Source organism: Mus caroli, unplaced genomic scaffold, assembly GCF_978045245.1.
Source record: "Mus caroli unplaced genomic scaffold, Mus_caroli_1 scaffold_18, whole genome shotgun sequence".
In the NCBI taxonomy this organism is placed as follows: Eukaryota; Metazoa; Chordata; class Mammalia; order Rodentia; family Muridae; genus Mus; species Mus caroli.
This window is the reverse complement of record NW_028227273.1, coordinates 43,736,491-43,750,809: the sequence shown is the minus strand read 5'-3', so window position 1 is coordinate 43,750,809 and position 14,319 is coordinate 43,736,491. Positions and strand designations below refer to the sequence as shown.

Sequence of the window (14,319 nt, the reverse complement as noted above, 5' to 3'; positions counted from 1 at the left end):
TTCTTTACAGGATATGGGACTGGTTAGATCATTTATCTGATCCTGATTTAACTTCAGTTCCTGCTTTATGTGTAGAAAATTGTCCATTTCATCCAGATTTTCCAGTTTTGTTGAGTATAGGCTTTTGGAGTAGGATCTGATGATGTTTTGGATTTCCTTGGTTTCTGTTGTTTTATCTCCCTTTTCTTTTCTGATTTTGTTAATTTGGGTACTGTCTCTGTGCCCTCTGGTTAGTCTGGCTAAGGGTTTATCTATCTTCTTGATTTTCTCAAAGAACCAGCTCCTGGTTTTCTTGATTCTTTGTATAGTTCCTTTGTTTCTGCTTGGGTGATTTTAGTTGAGTTTGACTATTTCCTGCTGTCTACTCCACTAGGGGGTATTTGCTTCTCTTACTGAGCTTCTCTTACTGAGCTTCTCTTACTGAGCTTCTCTTACTGAGCTTCTCTTACTGAGCTTCTCTTACTGAGCTTCTCTTACTGAGCTTCTCTTACTGAGCTTCTCTTACTGAGCTTCTCTTACTGAGCTTCTCTTACTGAGCTTCTCTTACTGAGCTTCTCTTACTGAGCTTCTCTTACTGAGCTTCTCTTACTGAGCTTCTCTTACTGAGCTTCTCTCTCTTACTGAGCTTCTCTTACTGAGCTTCTCTTACTGAGCTTCTCTTACTGAGCTTCTCTTTCTTACTGAGCTTCTCTTACTGAGCTTCTCTTACTGAGCTTCTCTCTCTTACTGAGCTTCTCTTACTGAGCTTCTCTTACTGAGCTTCTCTTACTGAGCTTCTCTTACTGAGCTTCTCTTACTGAGCTTCTCTCTCTTACTGAGCTTCTCTTACTGAGCTTCTCTTACTGAGCTTCTCTTACTGAGCTTCTCTTACTGAGCTTCTCTTTCTTACTGAGCTTCTCTTACTGAGCTTCTCTTACTGAGCTTCTCTCTCTTACTGAGCTTCTCTTACTGAGGAGGCAGGTGCAGTAGTACTGGTCTTCAGAGGAAGAAGGGACCAGGTGAAAATCCCTGCACATGGGTGGCATTAATGACTAAAACATGACTAGTAATCTTTGAATAAAGACACTTTAGGTGAGAAAAAAGTGACCTCTTAGTTTTAGAATCACAAAGTAAAGAAAAAATTAAGAGAATGGAGAGGAGGAAGACTACCTAGAGCTTAGACTAACAGAACATTATTACCAATTCTTGAGCATGGAGGCACAGCGCATTACTACTACCTAGAGCATGGAGGCATGGGATTATTTCAATCTTCTTTTATTTGTTGAGGCCTGTTTTGTGACTGATTATATGGTCAGCTTTGGAAAGGGTACCATGAGGTGCTGAGAAGAAGGTATATTCTTTTGATTTAGGATGAAATGTTCTATAGATATCTTTTAAATCCATTTGGTCCAAAACTCCTGTTAGTTTCACTGTGTCTCTGTTTAGTCTGTTTCCATGATCTGTCCACTGATGAGACTGGGGTGTTGAAATCCCCCACAATTATTGTGTCAGGTGCAATGTGTGCTTTTAGCTTTAGTAAAGTTTCTTTTATGAATGTGGGTGCCCTTGCATTTGGAGCATAAATATACAGAAATGAGAGTTCTTCTTGGTAGATTTTTCCTTTGATAAGTATGGTATGTCCTTCCTTATCTTTTTTGATGACTTTTGGTTAAAAGTTGATTTTATCCGATATTAGAAGGGCTACTCCAGCTTGTCTCTTGGGACCATTAGCTTGGAAAATTGTTTTCCAGCCCTTTACTCTGAGGTAGTGTCTGTCTTTGTCACTGAGGTGCATTTCCTGTATGGAGCATAATGCTGGGTCCTGTTTATGTATCCAGTCTGTAAGTCTATGTCTTTTTATTGGAGAATTGAGTCCATTGACGCTAAGAGATATTAAGGAATAGTGATTATTGCTCCCTGTGATTGTTGATGTTATTTTTATGATTGTGTGGTTATCTTCATTTGGGTTTCTTGAAATAAGATTACTTTCTTGTTCTTTCTGGGGTTGGTTTTTCCCTCCTTGGGTTGGCATTTTCTATCTATTATCCATTGTAGGGCTGGATTTGTGGAAAGATTACCATATTCTTTATGGGATCCTAAAAACAAGGTCATATTAACACTGATAATCTCATTTAATAAAATTTTTAGAAGAATCAAGAAAAGTTGCATTAGACACTTTCTAATTTTACAAAAAATGTTTCATATTCATGTTCTAGTTAAAGTAATAATGGGTCATATTTTAAAATATGATAAATGAAATCTAAACATGGAGGCTCTTCTCTGTGCAATATTAAAATATTTAGAGATGAGAAGGAGAAAAGGAATGACAGAGATTAAGAAGAGGGAAGGAAGACTAATTGGTGTACCATACACTATATAAGAAATACAGAATAGCTGTAGTATCAGAAATAAACTATTTTCCATAAATTTTGACATGGATGTTTATTTAGCAAAATCTAATGTCCCATTTAAAAGCCAATTCTATGTCTTAAGATGTGTCTGAGGAGTAGGATGGTTTCTAGGTTAACACATAGTAGCAACCAATGAATGACTGAAGTATCTGTTGTAACTTCAATTTTTTCAGTCCCCCTTATAACCCACAGCCTACCAGAGGTAATGGAAAAGAAAGGATGTTGAAAAGTGGACCTGCTTAGAAAGGTTCTTTGGACCCATTCCTGTGTGTGTTGTCTGGAAATTGGCAGTTCAATTTTCAAGTTTGCAGCAGCAGCAGCAGCAGCAGCAGCAGCAGCAGCTCAATCCACTCACAAACAAGAATCAGCAGTGGAGGCACGACCTAGCCAGGAGAAGTTCTTGACTAGGTAGTGCCAAAAACTCTCAGACAAGTGAAGATGGGTGAAGACTAAAGACCCACAAGCATTGCACAGCTAGCTCCATAAGCAAGCCAAGCTCAGCCTCCCTCACTGTCTGTTGGGTCCTATTTATACCCTTCAAACATCAGGTATCCACCATGGGCCTTGCCTCTGTAAGTGTCTTGCCTTAGCACATGCACCTGTCTCAGTGGACATCACTCTGTCAATCAGCCCGCAGGAGCTGCAAGAATCCAAGACACACCATCAGAAGTATTTTGCTGCAGTTCTTTCTATGGAATCCCTACAAATGCAGCTCAACTCCATAATGTAAGGCAAACCAACACATGTGTGTTGATATCAATGAATCCTTTATCATGTGTCCTATGTATCAAGTGCTTGCTTTAGCAGAAAATCCCTTTACCTGTGCCTGCTTCAGCTAAACGTCCTTTACATTTGCCCCAGCAAAACACCATCCATCGACCTTTCCAAAGAACTCTCAAGTTTCCACTTCAGTTTGTATTCAAGAGAACTACAATGAGGAGGAGTGGTACATGCCTTTAATCCCTACACTCAGTGGGCAGTGACAGGGTGGGTCTCCATGAGGTCAAGGCCAACCTCCTTGACAGAGAGTTCCAGGACAGATAGGATTACACAGAGCAACCTTGTGTGGTGGTTTACATAAGAATGACCCTCATAAGCTAATAGATTTGAATGCTTAGTCACCCAATAATAGTGGTCCTATTTGAAAGGAGTAGGAGGTGTAGCCCTGTTGGAGGAAATATTTCATTGTTGGTGGGCTTTGACATCATGTGGGATCAAGCCAGGCTGAGTGGCTTTCTTTTCCAGATGTCTACAGATTTAGATGTAGAACTCTTAGCAACTTCTTCAGTAACATGTCAGCCTGTATGTAATCATGCTCTTCATCATGATAATGGATTTTTAACCTTTCAAATTGTTGGCAATCCCCAATTATAAGAGTTGCCATAGTTATGGTGTCACTTTATAGGAATAAAACACAGACTACAATAAACTCCATAAGATGAGGAGGAGGAAGAGAGAGGTGACAACTAAAATCTACTTGACAACTTCTAGGTGAGCACTATCTAAAAGAGTCAGTCAGACAGCCGGGCGTGGTGGCGCACGCCTTTAATCCCAGCACTCGGGAGGCAGAGGCAGGCGGATTTCTGAGTTCGAGGCCAGCCTGGTCTACAAAGTGAGTGCCAGGACAGCCAGGGCTATACAGAGAAACCCTGTCTCGAAAAACCAAAAAAAAAAAAAAAAAAAAGAGTCAGTCAGGTAAAAGTTAAGTTTTGTATTTCACTTTCCACTATGATAATAATTACATATATCAACCAAGCAGCTAAAATCTGATTAGTACAAATTATATATTTTAAGTTAATTTAAATAGCATCATGTAGCTCATGGTTCCTGTATTAACCTTAGAGTGTTTTAAGGATACCACTCATACAGATATTTCATTTTAAAAGCAGCCAACTATTAAGGTTCAAGGAATATCATGACAACAACATACATGACACAAACTAACACAACATACCAGAAGAAAGAAAACAACCATCAAAACCTAAATAATACACATGGTTGAAAGCTGTGTAAGTGATGCTATGACATGGTATATAATCACCCTAAATAAAAACTGCAACTGCTCAAAACTGAGACAGAGATGTGCCTTCTTCTTCCCTCGGATACACTGCATCACCTGTCCCACTACCACCTTCCCCGGCTCTCTCACATATAGTAATGTTAGGAGAGCAAATCTCCACAGATGACTATGTTGTTTATTAGTTACCAAAACATTCAATGCTAAAAAGATCTGTGCCATGAGCCCAAATAAAACAAGATTCAACAACAAATATAAGAAGATCCAAGAAAATAAAATTTAAAATGAAGCTAATGGTCCATGTGATAAAATAAATTTAATAACTAAATGGTGCATTTAAGTTAGTTTGCATTAGTGTTCTTTGGAAAACAATCACATATGGCCTGTGAAACCAAAACATCTCTTGGTGAAGGACAGTGAGGATCTTACTCGTTTAGAGATGAAGTGCCCTGGATATGGTTCTACACTAGAAACATTTCACACTTTGCAAGCTTTATAACTTCAGAAGAATGGTAAGTGCTTTACCATGTGAGCATCCCAATTTACAATTTTAGGGCATAGTTGGTAAACAAACAAGGTTAAAATTTTGGAACACATGTTGAGGATTTTCAGAAGTGAAATGTGCAAATAGTATACTTATAAAGAAAAATTACAATTCGTTTTGGTTTGTTTTTGAGGCAAGGTCTCACTCTAAGTAACCCTAGCTACCCTGAACCTCGCTGTGTAGACCAGCTTGTTCTGTGAACTCAGAGAGATTCTCGTGCCTCTGTATTCTGATTCCTGGAATTAAAGATGTATGCAACTATGCCTGGCATAAAGTTACACATTCTCAAAGAAACACATAGACAGGGTGACATGCAAGGTATCCAGCATGGTAAAATGTAAATCACTTCTTCACTCAACAGAAAAATGTTGATATTACCAAAATATTCCTAAGATCCAAGTGTAATTTTTGTCTGGATGTTGTATGTACTGGCAAAACAGTTTTTTGTCTCTGCATTAATTAACAGTTTGTTTACATAGTTATCCATTCCACTTTGTAAATTAATTTTCCTTAGCATGAATATAAATAGGTTTTGATCTTCATAGCCATGCATTGTTATGTTAGCATGGACATTGTTATGTTAGCATGAACATAAATGGCTTTAGCTGTGATCTTCAGAGAGCACTGCTATGTTTCGGCTTGTTCACTTCCAATTGCTCAATTGTATTTTCAGTGGGTTTTCCTTATGTCTTCATGAAACGTAACCAAAAAGCCACCTCTCTAACCCACGTGAAGACTCTATTGACCCTTCTAAAAGGCACACAGAGTATTTCGTAGTTTCCTTCTTATCCAAGCAACTTTCACCTATTTAATTTTTAAAATCAGAATTTCTAACTAAATCATTGCAATCTTCTGTTTGGTGGCTATAACTTGTGACTGAATATCAATTGGTTTTGAAAATTGCATGTGTCTACTAAAATCTGCAATGCTGTACTTGAAAATTACTAGGAAATTATTCAGTTGTCAAAATCCAGACAAAGTGTACCAGTAGTACACTTTCGTGAATGGCTCAGCTTAAGAAACCACATTCAAAAATGGGGTCAGATGGGATTAAATAGAAAAAAATAATAAATTTGAAGATTTACCACTGTATACATGAACTATGAAAAATGAGAATCAAAGATAATGCACATGATCATTTTAAAACAAATTACAATGACTTAACATTCTATCCTATGCCACTTATAAAATATAAGATGATGAATGAAAACTTTGAAAAATTTTCAGTTTCCAAGTGAATATTAACTGTTTTGAGTTATGTTTAAACAAATTGGCTAGTAAGCCAAATTTACCACAGATTTCTGGCTAAGTAAACCCAACCTATGCTTTACAGATAATTGAGGATAATTTTCTATGCTGGAACTATAACTTAAAAGTCTAAGCAAAGTCCTACATTAACTAAACAAAATATAAGTATATACATGAGATCCTTTGAACTTTTGTAGAAAATCATCATTTTATTTCTTAAAGAAGATATGTAGAGACATAGTAGTAGTTTTTAAATGTTCACCTTCTATTTATTTCATAGGTCACTTATATCATCTAATCAGATAATTAAAATCACACAAGCAGCTGGTACTACAGCTAAACAGATTAATGTAATAGTTTGAATTCATATGTGCTGGCAATGGGCTACGTCTTTTGGCAGGGAGAAGGTCAGCTGCCCTTGAGAAGAGGTGGTGTTAGGTAGAGACAGAATATCTCTTTTACAATGTGACCTCATGCTACATACATAGCCTGTCAGGCATTTTCTCAGAACTTAGAGAAACTATCTTCTCCCATATTCTGCAAGATTCTCTTTCAATGATTACATAAGAAATAAAGAAAGATCAATATCTGACAGAAGACATTAACATTGGTCTTTAAAAAATATAAAATATGATCTATAATATCAATAATGCCGTTTCAATTTTTAGAAATTTTAAATTTTAAATGGTTAGGAGATATATAATCAAATTCTAACTAAAATTTCTAAAACAAGACATTGCATAATAATCTTATTGGTGTTTTAGGAGCTAATTATAACTATAATCTATTTGAATCACTGAAGGAAGACTACATAAAGATACAAATGCCAAATAAAACTTGCCTATTTTTTAAAGCATCCAGATAAGCATTAGGCACACAAAGCCTAAACTCATCGTCCCCTGAGCTTTAAATTTCAAACTTACTTGTTCTACTTCCAGATATTAATTTGTGACATTGACAGTACAACAGCTTGCCCTCATCTTTAACATTTGTAGAATTAGTTGCACAGAGGTAACAGGAAACACTGTTCCAGAGACTGAGCTGCAAGATTTCTTTTTAACTGGGAATGATAGAAAAAGCCTTTTATCCCAGCACTAGGAAGAGACAGGCAGGTGGTTCACTGAGTGTTCAAGGCCAGCCTGGTCCACATAGAGTTCAAAAACATCCAGGACAACATTGAAAGACCCAGCCTCATAAAAGACAACAACAACAACAAAAAATAGAAGTTAAGTTCCATTATACAACCAATACCCAAAGCTTGATGACGACAGAGCTGACAGTGACAGTGTTGGGACATAAGAGTAACTAATAGTCAGCCCTGGCCACTTGACACTTCTCATGTCAACTAAATTTCTCACACTTCAAAGTGTGCACACAGGAGAACTGCTCAAAGTCATCAAGGCGTTTGCAGTCAGTCTATCAGCCAATATACAGTACTGAAGTATTTTTTAAAGTAACAAGCCCTACAAACTATGGACACTTGAAACTTGGCAACTTAGTTTTATAATAATACAATCACAAAAAGGGAAATTGGAAGCAGTACTGCTGTGACAGGCTTGGAATTTCAGCTCCATGAGAGCGGGCAGCAGGAGCATCACAGTGTCCGACCAAGGTCAGCTTAGGTAATATTAGGACCTTGTCTCCAACAACAAGTAAAACTTGTGCTGGAGATGCAGCTTAGCTTACTGTGCTGTCTGGGGTGTGCAAGCCTTGAATAAAAAGACAAACACTCCCAAGATTAAGGTGCCCAGTGCAAGACAGATGATAGAAGGGGGCAGAGCCCACTGATGAAACAAGGCAAGGATGTTAGCAGCTGACAGTGGTGACGGTAAGTAACAATTCCTTGGCTTCACGCTGCCATTGTCTACAAGCTTTCATTCATACTTTTTCTCTCAGTCCTTTAAATACTCGTGGGAAAGAGACATGTTAAACACTGTATAGCCATTCTACAGCTGCACCTATCCGAGAAACCAGCATGGGAATGCTTGTGCTAGGCTGAAAGGATCAACTGTCTTAACTATACAGATTTATAGTCAACTGTGGTAGTACATGCCTTTAACACCAGCACTGAAGAGGTGGAGGTTGGGGGGTCTCTATGAGTTCAGGGCCAGCCTGGTCTACATAGTGAATTACACACCAGCCAAGTCTCTCAAAAGCAAACACATACACAATATAACAAGAACAAAAAAAAAGATATCTGAGGCAGTTTAGATAGGGCAAACTTATACAAAAAAGATATACATTCTTCTGGTAAACTATTTCACATTGGTTTAAAAGAGCTATAATGATAACAAAAAGAATTCACATTTTCAAAAGTAAATTTTAATTCAGATTCTGCTACTCCTGTAGTGCGAATCTGCATGAATTTCTGGTTTTAGTCAGTTAACATCAATATGAAAATATACCCTAGAGCTGTGTTTCAATGAATTTTACATTTAACCTAAATGTCAAATTCAAAAATAAGTTAATTACATTATAAGAGCTATTGCCTACAGGGTAAAAAGAAATCCTAGTTTAACACCTTAAATACTATAATACCATTTAATAGCAGGATTGCCTTGCCAACTATCAAAAACCTACTTTCATAAACTATACCAGTTGATCTTTTTACCTTGCTCTTTTAAATTATAATAAATTAATGCCTTAATATTACAACAATGATGGGCATTAATTAAAAATATTTAGTTAACACAAGTACCCACTGGGCAATAAGTTGTAACAATAGCTCTTTTTCAAAACAAAATTACCACTCAATGAAATATTTTAAACTCTGAACAAATCAGGAACAGCATAAAATAACTCTATCTTTAAATTAAAACATCCCTTTTATCATAATGAGTTAAAATATGAATGTAGTTGTAACATTTATCAATAAGATGTACACAGACAGATAAGACAGAAATGGTTTTCCTTTGCAATATCTCTTTTTCCATTTGCTTCATTGAATTTGTACTTTAAAAAAATCATGTCATAACCATAGATTTTACATGTATGAATATTCCTCAGTTCTATGCTAAGTGTAACATATGGTTTTCTTTTATACTCAACTCTGTTATTTATTTTGATCAGCAATGGCATGCCCAATTAGCAATTTTATCTATTATTTAATATGCCATATCTCAAGCTATACACTATACTTTAAGACTAAAAGGAGGATCTGGAGAATGCAACATATAAAGGTAATATGGGTACTGTGAAAACACGGTGGCAATGGACTAGCTTCACAGCTGTGACAGCATCCCTCTATAACACTGTGGGAACAGAAGTGACAACTGACAAATGGATAACTTATACAAACCCCAACTACCATGACATAAGAAGGTCAAATATAAACAGATTGTACTACAGTATTATGCACGACATTCCTACCAGTGCTTCCTGTATGCAGGGCCCTAGCTAACAGAGTGCCTGTAACCTGAAGAGATAAATGAATGACACACTTCCAATGAATTAAATGAAGTAGGTCCATAAATAAAGACATGAAAAGATCACTGAGTAAATTTGGTATCTTTCTATGGAAGCTCACTCAGTATGCAAATGTGTTGTCAAGTATACAGTGTGTGTGCATGTTCCAAAGCATTGGAACACATCATTAGAACTAAATAATTACTCATTAGAATAATGTATATAAATTAAATCATTTTTCATTTATCTAATGGCCACTTACAATGCTTAAATATACTAGTACTGAATTTGCAAGGGGTTTCCTACTAGGAAAATCAGTTCCATTGGGTCCATTATATAAATTTTCAAATATTACTGGAAATAATCTTTCTTTTTCTTTGGTTTTGATGTAATAAAGTAGAAAATTAATAAACATTATAAAATTAACAAGACAAAAAGATAAAATATGCATGTAAGAACTTAGAAGATTATGTCTCTGTTATTTCTTAACCTTGCAGACTGTCATGTACCACAAAGTCCTTTATCTATGAGATATTTTAAAGGCATGGTTATTAATTAGTTCCTGCTATTCTACGGCCAGAATTCGATAAAAGTACGTGTCTTGTATGCTATCTTATAAACATAACTTGTAACAAAAGCTGTGAATGTATGCAATTTTCACTTACATATATGAATTGAACGTCCCTTCGGTGTCTAAGGTAGAATTTGCTCCTCTTCCATTTTGACTTGGATCTCCTAGAGACAAAAATAGAAACACTGAAATAACAGAAATTGCAAAATTGAGTATTTCCATTAAAAAGCACTATGTGACAGCTCTACATAGTCTCACAGTAAAGAATTTCAAAACAAAAGATATATATCCTGCCCTTTTCTATCTTCCCAATTATCTTTTGTACTCAGAGCTTTTAGGTTAAAAACTCATGTATAGGTCAACATACAAACCAATATCAAAACTTTTAATCTGGGTAGGAGACTGCCAAAGTAATTGCTAACAGGCAAAGTATGATAACTTTTGTTAAATTTCTTTTATGGATCACAGAAACATGGGAAGTTATAAACCATTTAACTACATGCTGATATTTATGAACTCTTTTGTTACAAAGCAGGTCTCCTTTCTAAGCAGCAGTATAGTCAAAGGGGTAGAAGTAGAGAACAAAGCTAAAAGCTGTGCCACTATCCAGCAGTCTCAAAAGCAGACAGGCAAAAGGAAACACACAGGAAGGTGATGAGCAAGAATACATTTTTAAGGAACCTTCCAGTATACCTTAACATTTCTTCCAAACCATATTTTTAACTGTTGATATTTTATTTGAATGGTTAAAAACTAAGCAATACAAAGCTTGGAGAGAAATTTCAACAAAAGACATGTGTTTTCTGTAATAAAATTGTTTGTACATAAAAACAAGAATATTTAAGAAATCATATTTAGAATATATGTGTGTGTGTATGCAAATATCAGAATCAATATTAAAGAAGAAAATAAACTTTTAAACTATTTTAAAGGTTAGCAAGATCCCAGTTAAAATCATCTTATACTTAGAAATTTGGTAGTTTACTTCATTAAACACATATTTTAAAATACTGTGCTCATGAAGCGGTACATGATTAAATATATTATTTCTTCCTCAAAGCAAATTAGGACCAGAATATAACTAAGTTTTAGAGTTCTAATCCCTGTAATGTAACTTTCAACATCATTTCACATTTAACAACTTAATGATTTAGTGATATATCAGTTTTCCTGAGATTATAACAATAGACCTGGTTATATCAAATAGTAATTGTAAAGATTTCAGTTTAAAAATGAGATTTAAATTTTTGTAGATAATATTAAGGTACTTTATTTCCATAATTATGTCATTCATTAAATAGCTCCTGAAAATGGAGATGAAATTTCTGTGGCAGCCTTGTCTTGTTTCACATAAGAATGCTAATTACTCTTAAGGCCTGCGTATTTCTGACCAGCACACTCAAATGTTAAGGAAGATTCCTACTTAACTTGTTGAACCTTTTAATAGGATACTTTTTTCAAAATATCTTTCCAAGGTGTTTCTGACTACTTATTTTAAACATAAAAAATATTTCAATCAAAAAGAATGACAAATACACAGACAGAAACAGCAATACCAACTAACACCACAGATAACCAAATGGCAAGAGTCAAGGGCAAGAACATAAGCAACAGAAACCAAGGTTAGTTGGCATCATCATCAGAATCCAGTTCTCCCACCACAGCAAGCCCTGGATGACCCAACACAACAGAAAAGCAAGACTCTGATTTAAAATCACATCTCATTATGATGATAGAGGACTTTAAGAGGGTTTTAAATAACTCCCTTAAAGAAATATAGGAGAACACAGATAAACAGCTAGAAGCCCTTAAAGAGGAAACTCAAAAATCCCTTAAAGTATTACAGGAAAACACAACCAACAGGTGAAGGAATTGAACAAAACCATCCAGGATCTAAAAATGGAAATAGAAACAATAAGGAACCCACAAAGGGAGACACCCTGGAGATAACAACAAAAACAACAGAAAGCCCACACACACATGGAAGCTGAACAATGCTCTATTCAATGATAACTTGGTCAAGGAAGAAATAAAGATGTAAATTAAAGACTTTTTACATGCTCTATGATGTTCATAGCAGCCTTATTTATAGTATCCAGAAGCTGAAAAGAATCCAGATATCCCTCAACAGAGGAATGGATACAGAAAATGTGATAGATATATTTACATAATGGAATACTACTCAGCTATTAAAAACAATGACTTCATGAAATTCACAGGCAAATGGATGGATCTAGAAAATCCTGAGTGAGATAACTCAGTCATAAAGGAACACACATGGTGAGTACTCACTGATAACTGGATTTTTTAAAAAAGGATGACAAATTATTTACAAAATGAAAGGCAAATGGTTATGATTATTATAGTGCTGTGTAAGCTAATTCTTTTACAACAAGGGTGAGATTACACATATAATATCTTATTTCAATTAAAAGGAATAGGATTATCATAATCTGAAATGATAAAAGAAATAGTATCTCAGTCACTAAACATAATTTTCCTGTATTCCATGCTCTTTAACAGCTTGCAGACACTTCGTGTGTGTCATTCCACCAGCAGTACAGAGCAAGCATTACTGTTATACACTGACAGTCAGATTCTTCCTCATCTTTAAAACTAAAGATTGCAATTATTGAGATAAATATCACCTATATAACTCTTGCTCATTTCAGCTGGATTTCATAAGAACAAATATTTAAAAATCATTCAAATAAGAAAAGCTGAGGGGATTTTATTTGCTTTGTTTGTTGGTTTATTTTCGAGTATCTCACTGTAGAGCTCAGATGACCTCAAACTGGCTGTGCAGATGAGGCTCCTTCCTCTGCTCGGTTTAATCACCACAGCACCATGTCGAGCGCTTTTCTCAATAGCCAGAGTTTATTATAAGATGTTGCAAACAGTTTGTATATTTTCCATAGTTTGTAAGTGTCACCTGAGAAAATGCCACATTAACTGTAATTTCCAAGGTGCAAAAGACTGTAATAAGGAAACAAAAAAGCAGATTTTCCTTCTCAAAAACATACCACATAAGGAGTGGAACTGTTTCACTAGCAATATCTGTGAAAATTTTTAGAATTTGTTACACAGGGAAAAGTCAATAAAGTTTTGAAGTGGGAAAAACAGCTTTGTCCTTTCAAGTCTGCAGTTGGAATTATTTACAGCAAATGTTTATGACAACATCTCCTCCTTACAGGAGCAAGTTCTCAATTTTAGTATAGATGTTTTAAATTCTTATTTTGGAGTAAATGACTGTTGAAAGGTTTACACACACACACACACACACACACACACACACCCACACACAGACACACACACACACACACACACACCAGAGTTTGTACTCCTAGAAAACTGTACATAAAGTATGGTATGTACTGTAGGGATCTTTATTAATGTGAGACATTTGGAGGTGTTACCACTGATAACCAGGAGAAAACAGACAGACAACAGAAACTCATCCTTCATTTAAACTGAGACATGCTAAGAGCGCATCTAAAGATGAGAAAACCCCAAATAAAAACTACAAGCAAATGTTACTCTATTACTAATTTGCTTTTAAATGTAGTAATGAATGAAAAATAAGCATTAATTTCAAAGGGAAGGAAGTAAGTGTAATGACAATATAATCTTAGAACGTATGTGTAGTGTTCCTCTAAAATAACAACAGAGGGTGCAAGAGAGTTTAATATGTTTTTAGGTGTCCTCGTAATTTGGGAATCAAGCTGTCAAACAACCAACAATAAGTGAAACAAGACTGTGCAGACTGATTTTCACTCACATAGACAGATAGAAACACACACACATACCCTGCATGCACACACACAAAGGCTTTGAGTGTTAATATAACACAAATACTCTATTGTGTTTTGCAATACTAAATTTCCTTTTGTTTAAAAAGTAATTTAACAACATAAGACAATTATCAGAATATAATTTCGATTTTAAAGGTATTTGAAAACCTAGTATACAAAGGGACATGGCTATTTTAACTCAGCTTATATAATTTAAGTATGTATATGAATTATACACAAATATACAGTATAACAATCAATGTTATACAATAATTTACAATATACTCTAGTTTATATCTTTAACTGCAACTCACCAATTCTTGTAGCTACAAATGTGTGAAATTTACGTTTTT

At 35.4% G+C, this 14,319-nt stretch overlaps 1 protein-coding gene across 1 annotated transcript in view; it reads right to left on the bottom strand.

Annotated features, from left to right (window-relative positions):
* The window catches only part of Tbc1d5 (TBC1 domain family member 5), a 462,126-nt gene that overhangs the window by 258,003 nt on the left and 189,804 nt on the right, over nucleotides 1-14,319 (bottom strand). Inside the window, exon 4 of the mRNA XM_021186156.3 lies at nucleotides 10,270-10,339. Within this exon, the coding sequence (XP_021041815.1) occupies nucleotides 10,270-10,339 (70 nt within the window). The remainder of the gene's footprint in view (nucleotides 1-10,269; nucleotides 10,340-14,319) is intronic.